General features: G+C 33.9%; 1 protein-coding gene across 1 annotated transcript; it reads left to right on the top strand.

Annotated features, from left to right (window-relative positions):
- Nucleotides 1-6,985: 6,985 nt before the first annotated feature.
- On the top strand, nt 6,986-8,376 carry LOC124372822 (putative nuclease HARBI1). The gene has a single exon (XM_046831227.1). The coding sequence runs from the start codon at nt 7,229-7,231 to the stop codon at nt 8,237-8,239; it is 1,011 nt and encodes a 336-aa protein (XP_046687183.1). The 5' UTR covers nt 6,986-7,228; the 3' UTR covers nt 8,240-8,376.
- Nucleotides 8,377-9,600: the final 1,224 nt, after the last annotated feature.

The raw sequence follows: 9,600 nt of genomic DNA, 5'->3' as shown, positions 1-9,600 counted from the left end.
TAGAATCATAAACTAGGATATTCATAATGAACATTCCAGAGTACGGACTTATGATTGGTGCCTTTAGGCGCTTCATAAAAGTGACATTAATGTTTAATAATAGTGTGGGTAGTTTGTTTATGATGGTGTTTATATTATCACACACTAATCCCTAGTTTTAAGCGTTTATCAGTCGTACGTACATACTTAATTTTATATTGGGGACATTAACATGTGTCAACTTTTAAATCAGCATGTTTTGGTTTCATTAAGGGATTAAATATTATTTTAGTCATTATTATGAAGTTACCATAAATAATTGAACATTTTTAGTTTCTTTATACAAATTATTAAAAGATCTGACAAATCCAGAGGGTGTGAGAGGTAATTAAATAATCAAATGTCATTTTTATAAAGCTTTGTACATTGTTTGTCTGATGTCAAAATTGAAATTTATATCTGATGAGTTATTTAAACACTCGGTATGTATTTTTATTTAATTAAATCAGTTTTATTAGAAAAATAAAGCTTTTTTTAATAATAATAATAATTATATATGCTGTATAAGTTTAAATACGACAATGATTATTAAATACACATTGCATTAGTAGAAATGTGTGATTCTGCAATCAAATTATTTATAAAATTTACTGATTAAAATGAAAAATGAAAATGATCATATTTTTTACTGTAATGAGGGTTCCTTAACACTTAAAAATTAAAAAAATACAGTTTTTTACTCTTTACTTTAATTTTTAAGACATTGTTTGACAAAATTCAGTTTTCTTAACAATTTGATATATAATACATTGCATTTAAATGATCATAACGTGTTATAAAAAATATTTTAAACGTTTCGAGAGCTTTATCTCTAAAATAGAAGTGAATTTCAGCTCAGGTAGACTACGTAATTTTAGATAGTACTACTTTGTTTTATTTGTTGGAACGTAATTTGTTTTGGCCAGTTGGCAATAGGTTTTTAGGAAACTGCCTTTGACCAGATAATACAATGACAGCTTATTTGTATTTGTGTTATTGATATGCTAGAAACCCTCGTAAAAAGAGGTGTAATGTGTGCGTATCTAAAAAGAAAATATTAGTAGTAGCTATTCTAAATTAAATTTCTGCTGTTGTTTTCACATCTCTCTCTCTCTCTCTCTCTTAATTAATTTACATTACTACCGTTGCGTACTTGAAGAGGAACGCACATTCAAATTGAGTTATAAACTGTGTAATAGGAATCCAAGGTAATAAGAATTTAATTAGGCTTATTACTACTTGAAAGCGGCGTACGTTTGTAATTGCGATGGGTGCTTATGCGTGAAACATTCAATTCATACAGAATGTAATATAATCATCAGAATACTTAACAATTCAATAAAAATTAAATTAACTATAAATAAAGAAAAAAGGTAGAAATAAACGATAATAAGTGTTGTAATAGGCGTCGCTGTGTTTTAATACAAAATTTCAAATATATAGCTTATTTTATTTTCGAGTTGGCTTGAAACACGACCGGTTACATTCAATAGGTCGACAAGCACCATCTTAAAACTATTTTATTCTATGTAGAAATAAAATTTCAGTGACAATTTTAAACGTGCAGATGAATTCTTTGTCAATATATCTTATATTCTTGCCACATAATACGTTCAGATTTCTGTTTATTACATTGGGTGTCATATCTGTATTTAAATGATAAAAGTATGTACATAATGTCCCCATAAAATGATGTATGAGTAAGGGTAGTTATGTTAAATGTGTTAATAAATCAATGTTTGAATCTCTTATGGGTGCATTGAGTTTGTTTACGAATATATTTGTCCTGCGATGTTCTCGTTGCTATTAAAAAGTAAAGAAAGGTAAACATCTTATTTTACCAAGCAAAGTTAGGGCTAAGAAGCCCTCACTAACATTTAACCTGGGTACAAATGGCTTAAAGGTGACTTCCGAACCACCACTAAAGGCGGACAGGCGGCCTGCTTTTAAGGGCAAGACGCTCAGCGGTCACCCACCCAAGCAGCAGCCACGCTCGACGTTGCTTGATCCGGATATCTCGCTATTATTGTTACCCGTAAGACCACTGTAAATATATTCACTAACGCTCAGCTAAATCCCATTGAGTGACATGCTGCGTCATCGAAATTATACGGGATTTAAGCTTCGGGTTACTTACAGCGAGTTAGTTTTCGAGATATAGTGTCTACAGACAGGCAGAAATTATTTTTTTTAGTTACCTTCTTAACAAAATTAACCATAGCTTCGCTGAAGCTCGGCCAGTAAATTATTAATTTTGAATACATTATTGTAGGATTTTAAGTTAAATAATTTCATTTGTACGATTATATTATATCTGTTATGAGTGCTGCATGATGGTACATTGATGCTTCTTGATCTTTTTGCTCAAGATAAGTATATCCTGCACGTTTCTCTAATGCTGAAACTGGCACGAGGGATGCCACACAACCAAAAGCCAAAAACATTGATTTTAAAGGATTAGTGGGATCTCTGATCTAATTATTTTATTTTTCGATTTTATCATTTTATTTCCAATAATTTTATATTACATAATTTTATGTGTTAGTATTACTATCGAGTAAAGATTCGAGTCCTTTCCATGGAATAACATAACTTTTATCACAATCAGTACCCTGAAAAGAGTATTATAGTCCTATGAACACGTTTCCATCAGCATTATTTAAATAAGGAACTAAATAAACAATATTTGAAGCACTGCCATACTAGTGGATATAGAACTAATACTTGAGCTGATTGAAGATTATTGGTTTCTCCGAATTAAACCCCAGATCCGGTGAATCATCACTGTGATAATTTGATAGCCTGCGTCAATCAGCTGTTCAGACACGAATGGTATTATCGTTCATAATGTTATTACACGAATAGTGTAAACGTTGTTGTAAACGAGTTGTAATACATTTTCCTTCTTTAACATAACGTAATTGTCTCTTTGCTCACGGACTATACAATTGCACTCTACAATTGTATAGTCCGTGAGCCAAGAGACAATTTGCATTGCGAAACACACTATCTGGTTTTTCTGAAATCGCTAGAGATATTTGTCCTCAGAAAAACACGTTAGTTTTTATGGAGGTGGAAATATGAAGGTATTAAATGGGTTAAAATATGAAATTTTAATTTTTTTCTAGGATTATATTTATCTTTTTTGGCAGACGTAAACCAACGCCAGACACCTTCATGTTAAATCAGTGTCAGCTTACCATAAAGAACTTAAAGCAGTGACTTTCAGTCTCTTTGTCTAGTAGTCTGACAGTTCTGATGTGTTCGTTACATTACAACCGGAATGGCTGACGATCGATTTATTTCTTAGGCAAGTCCTCTATCGATTTCAAGAAACGCCAAGCATTGTTCTTGTATAGTCCAAATCAGCTCTCGGCCCCTAGGCTGTTACTGACAATCCATTTTCTTTATATTAATGTTATAGAAATATTTAAATTCAATTAGTCATAACAGCTAATTTTCTTGCTTATACTTTGATTACAATGTAATGGTAATGAATTAAGCAAATTGAAGATTCACCAACGTGGAAAGGCAGCGTAAAGTTCTACGTTCATAACCTAACCTCCTCATTAACTGTGAGTTCTGATAAACTATTAATAAGTAGATTTAACTTGTACGCAAGTAGGCAAAAATAATTCAGCTCAAGTTTTATAGCAGTCTGATATGTCAAGAATGTTTATAGTTTCTACCCGTTTATGTGTGTACTTGATACATAATTAATAGTTTTGTAAGAAAGGAAAATTTTGAAATAGATCTAACCAAATAATCCTCTTAACCCTCTACAATAATAAAGGGGTTTGGAAATAATTTTGTGTTGTGAGTTAATATTTTTCTTATCTTGGAATATTTTTATATCTGACAGAAAAATCCATAATTTCATTTTCAACTTTATTAATTTTAAACAGATTTAAATATATTATTAAAATGTGTTTTGATTGTGTAAAACTTTTGGACTATTGCAATGATATTATAGAGAACATTGTGGCAAATATCCACTTCTAAAATAATTTATAGCCATATTTACTCAGCATATTAGTTTGATAATCCACTCACAAATATATACACTGTTTCTAAATACTAGGAATATATCTTTATTTTTGAAACCTGGAAGCTGTAAAACGTTACTTAGTTAAAGCGTAATCTAGTTATCCGTTAGCTGAGAACACTCGGGAGTAATGAGGTTAAACCTAAACTAAACTCAAATTTGTTTTACTTATTAATTTACAGGAATGTGTTAAGAGCAAGCTCTGTGTTAATTATTACTTTAAATCTAAAACCATAGAAAGGGGTTTTGTCACAATTATTATTTGCCATTTACTCATATAAATGCTATTTGCCAATGGAAGGAATATAAGCTCCTATTTTCTCTTTGGCCGCTGCTTAATTGTATTAGAAGATAAGAACCTCAACAATGAATAGATATAATTGACATTTCTCTTTTCAGATATAGAACAATTTAAAATCCTTCAATTAACCACGAACCAGTACAGTTGGATTTATATCATCCACGTACATGTCTAAAACCATTAATTAAAAAAAAAAAAAAAAAATACCCATAGATTACTCTATAGTTTTGAATTTATTTGTACCTTGTATTTTTCAAAATATTTAAGGATTAATTTAAGGACCTTCTCATACCAAAAATTTCCTCAGAGGAGTTTGGATATTGTTTAAACCGTTTGAACAGATTAAGGATTTGATAACACTTGTATAATTAGTTGCTAATAAAGTGTTATGTAACTTTTAATGTACTACTAGAAGTTTAGCCCCGGCTTCCTAAGAAACTTACTGCTGAACAACTATGACATCATAACAACATCCTTTTAAATAACTTATAAAGCACTCCAGTGATAAGTGATGGTCACCGGAAGATGTTTTAATCTCCTGATCCATTTTAAAATAATTTACTTTAAGTTTAAATAAAGGACTACATTTTGAGGTTCTCACTACTTCAGAAGTTAGTTGGTATTTACAAACCGCCTAATTTTATCCACTTCCAAAACTCTTAAACGAAAATTAGAATTGTACAAAAACTAGGAATTTAACCGTAACTCTGAAAGACCTGATTGTCCATTTCCCGTATGTAGGTAATTTATCAATATGTAAAGAAGAACATTATCGCGCCCACATCCTGTATTGTTTATGTTCCTAATGCTAATCAAATATCTGAAACGTCATACACCCTCCATTCCAGTTGAGATATCTAAATTCAACCTACCATTGTTATAACATAACAAAATAATCCTTGCCCTTGTTGGTATCCTTGGAAAATGTTTCAAAATGTACTTCAATGATGACAATCGTTATTTTTGTGTCAATAGTGATGGATATTTTTTGAAGAACGAGGAACGGAGAACGAAGAACGAGGAAAAAGTATGAAGAATGAAGTATGAAGAATAAAGAACGAACTATAAAGAATGAAGTATGAAGAATCAAGAATGAGAAATAGTAAACAGTGTCAAACATGAACGTGTTCGTTTAGAGCCTTGGTACCTGTCAGGGTTTATTTGGGTGAGTAGCGATGGGGTCACTCTCGGCCAATCAAAGTGGTCGATTTCCAGAACTACGCAATTTTTTCGTATTCAAGCACCAAACAGATGACCATCAAACCTGCAGCTCCTTTAATCTCCCGATGACTACGATTTACACCAGTTAACTTTGATTTTTATATTAGTTAATTCATGGGTTGAGAAAACCAACAGAGTCATAACTGTAGATTAAGGTTTTGGTCACTGATTTCCACCTTCTCATCCCCAAAGACCATCTTAAAACTACTCTTTGTTATGGTTTATTCAAGATAATCTCTATGCAAACTTTGTTAGAAAAAGCGTTAACCATAAGAGGTCTAGGGTAGTTGTGTCACCTACTGTTTGCTTCTGAACGTTCACCACCCTGAGTTGCAGTAGGGTAAATAATCTGTAAGTTGATCGTGTCTTTTTTGCCTATGGTGGTTTTTTTCAATTTCTGGTAGGCTACTACCTATAATGGAATCATAGCGGTATAACAGTGCACGTAGCAAAATACAACACATGTAGCAAAATGTAAGTTTGGAGTAAAAAAAGTATCTTTATTCATGTATTTTTGTACTCATCGAACACAAAATACCGTAGAGACACTGACCATCATTAAACACAATGTTACCTACGTGAATATAACGTAAAATTCAGGGTTAAATAATAATTACTATATTGCCAAAAACTAGGTTTCACTATCGTTTTTTAATTTAACATTATCCATCGGTAAGTATTGTTGAATGTACAGGGTGGCCCACAAGTCACTTGACACTACCAGTCATTCAGAATCAATTTATCTCTAGTTTAAACCTGTTAGCTGTTACAACAAAACAACAGTATTAGGTTATTTTTGAGTTATGGTCAAGTTAGCATCTTGTTACAAGTATTTTTAGTAGATTAAGTTTTCTAAATAATTAAGTAAATTATGAATAATATGCTCCCAATAAGAGAACGTGTTTTATTGTTCATCAAATGTGGTTACATGATCATAATTACAATGACGTAGTAGAGTCATTTGTGAATCAATTCCCAAATAGTAGACCATTATCACGACAAGCCATTCATAACCTAAATAAAAGTGTTCAAGTGACTGGGTCTGTAGCTGATCTTCCACGATCAGGTAGGTCTATATCAGTTACAACAGAAGAAAACGTCATGACTGTAGCGCAAAGTTTTGTCCAATCGCCATAAAAATAAACCTGAAGAGTGTCCAGTGAGTTTGGTATTTCTAGAACTAGCATTAGAAGAATGTTAAAAACGGTAGGGCTGAAACCATATCGGCCTAATTTACTGCAAGGTTTGAATGAAGATGATTATGCCAGGCGAATGGAATTTTGTGAGTAGTACGTAATAATACAAAAAGCTGACAATACATTTTATAAATCAATTTTGTAAAGCGATGAGGCAACATGTAAACTTAACGGTCGAGTAAACAGACATTGGGCGGTGTGAATAAAAACGAGTAGGACAAGTAAATACTTGAACATTTTAAAATGACAAGTAAACGCAAAAATTGAAGTGAATAAAACAAGTATTTACTCTTGCTCGTGAGTAAATACTTGATAGGCTAGTATACCACCGAAAAATGCCAATTTTTGTGTGAATAAACGCAAGTAAATACTTCTGTAGCAAGTAAATACTCGTCCATTTGCAAGTCAACCCGACCCCAGACTTGCAGTCGTACTTGTACACGAAAGATGGCTGCATTTATGAACCTGCGTGGTGTGAAACGTTATAGAGACCGGCGTGATATAAGTCCCGATCTATCTAAGGGACTACTACGGTTTGAGAGCGAAAACGTAGATTTTCTCACTTCGCACTTTCTTGATCAAAATACTGATGGAAGAGGTGGAGGATTAACTGCACGGAAAAAAATGGAAATTTTTCTAAGATACGTTAGTGAACCAGGATTCCAAAGTGGTGTTGCCAACGACATGGGGGTTGAAAGAAGTACCGTCAGCAGAACATTTTCAAGTGTATTGGATAAAATAGTGTCGAAGTCTGAAGATTGGATTAAATTTCCAAGCACTATTGAAGATATGGATCAGGCCAAGGCAGATTGGGCATCAAAATTTCGCATTCCGACTGTCATTGGTGCTATAGATTGCACTCACGTGCATATTATGAAACCTTCGGAATTCGGCGACGAGTATGTGAACAGAAAAGGAAAAACAACAATAAACATTCAGATGACTTGTGACGCTAATGAAAAAATTACAAGTGTGGACGCTCAATGGCCAGGGAGTGTACATGATGGCAGGATTTGGCGAGTGAGTGGAATTCAGGACGTGGTGCGCCGATATGATGGTGATGTTTGTCTCCTTGGTGATAGCGGATATGGAATTACTCCTTGGTTACTGACTCCTTTTGACGAACCAAGAAATGCTCGTGAGCGGAATTACAATTTGACCCATGCTCAGGAAAGAGTCATCATTGAACGAGTTTTTGGCCAGATGAAACGTCGTTTTCCCATACTATCCAGCCAAGTTAGAATAGCAGTCAAAAATGTTCCCAATTTAGTAATAAGTTGTGCAGTGCTTCACAATGTAGCAAAACATTTGAATGATGCTTGGGAATTGGAAGACGAAATCGAAAATGATGTGGCTGAAGAAAATGTACCTGTATATAATTTAGATCGGAATGAAATTAGAAATAGACGACGTGGTCAGCAAAAACGATTAGAAATTAGTAATAATCTGATTATATAAATACACATTTTTGACATGGAAATAAATTTAATCCTATTTCCTTTACTCCAATTCCAATCCCATATGTGAAAAAATAAAATAACAAAGTAATAAAAAAGTATAAAAAACTAAAATATATCTTTTTAAGTATGTCACATGTGCGCATGTGTGTGTGTGTGTGGGCCTACACTATGTCAGGTTTAACATGGCCTGCTGGAAAAGCAAATGCGCATATACCACCAGCCTATGAGCCCTCCACCGGTCATGCCATACCTGACAAACTGCGTACAGCTGCGTAAGGCGCGTTTCCACGGTCCGTGGTCAGGCCAGACGCTGGGGGCGGGGCGGGGCCGAGCCATCACAAGCACTACGATTCTTTGATCTTTAGCGCTCCTAGGGCGCAGTTCCGTCTGCTCAGACCATGGGCCCTGGGAATGCGCCTACGTTACGCATTTAACCAAGCCGTTTGGTTTCATACCTACATCACGTATAGGCGCACATGTGACGTACATCATATACTTATTTTATTTTTGTTTTTTATTTATTTTATTATTTTTTTAGTTTTTATTTTATTTTTTTTTACAGAAAAGGAATATTTTAGGAAAGGAAACAGGATACAATTTATTAAACAGGATACAATTTATTTCAACAACAAAAATTCCTTTAAGACATCGTCTTCTTCAACCACAACGCGTTTTTCAACGGACTCCGTTCGTTGTGCAGCTCTTAGGTTCAACTCCGTTATCATCATTTGTTCACGTTCAGCCTGAAGTCTTGTTAGCTTAATTTGTTCAAGTAATAATAAACGCTGCAGCTCACCAGTTGTCAACTTTGACGTCTCTTCAGTTTCAGCTGAGAGTTTCAATTTCTTATTTTTTTTCAACTTCGTCGCATCGCTATTACGTTTGCAAGTCACTGATGTGATGGACTGGTTTGATGCTAACATATCAAAGGGGTCATCTTCGTCTTCACTATTCTCATTCTCCTCATTAAGTTCAGGCAATGGCGACGTAGAACTTGTTCCCAATCCAACGCATGAAGCCCCAGGTATTTTGCAATAAATTGGGTTCTAGTTTGACTCGGAAATTTTTAGGAAATCTGCCTCCCATGACAACAATGTTATTGGTTTATTTCCTGTTGCGTTGACATCAGTTTTTTTCTTGACTGCGGTTTTCATATTGTTCAATAGCTTTTTTAACTGTCCAACACTAGTTTGCTTCCCAACGTTTTTCGAAAACTGGTCGGCTAAACATCCCCATGCCATCTCTTTAGCAGATGCAACTTTAGGCAACATGGATTTATTTAGCACAACACTAAAGTCTTTCAATAACGCTACAAAAATAGCCCTATTGTCACAACTGGAAGTCACACCACTTTCATTC

Source organism: Homalodisca vitripennis, unplaced genomic scaffold, assembly GCF_021130785.1.
Source record: "Homalodisca vitripennis isolate AUS2020 unplaced genomic scaffold, UT_GWSS_2.1 ScUCBcl_4071;HRSCAF=9991, whole genome shotgun sequence".
Classification (NCBI taxonomy): domain Eukaryota; kingdom Metazoa; phylum Arthropoda; class Insecta; order Hemiptera; family Cicadellidae; genus Homalodisca; species Homalodisca vitripennis.
Note: the sequence above shows the minus strand (reverse complement) of the source record. Positions and strands in the feature narration are given on the sequence as shown.

Coding starts and splice junctions, on each gene's coding strand:
- LOC124372822 (XM_046831227.1), top strand. CDS start 7,229: ATGGCTGCATTTATGAACCTGCGTGGTGTGAAACGTTATAGAGACCGG.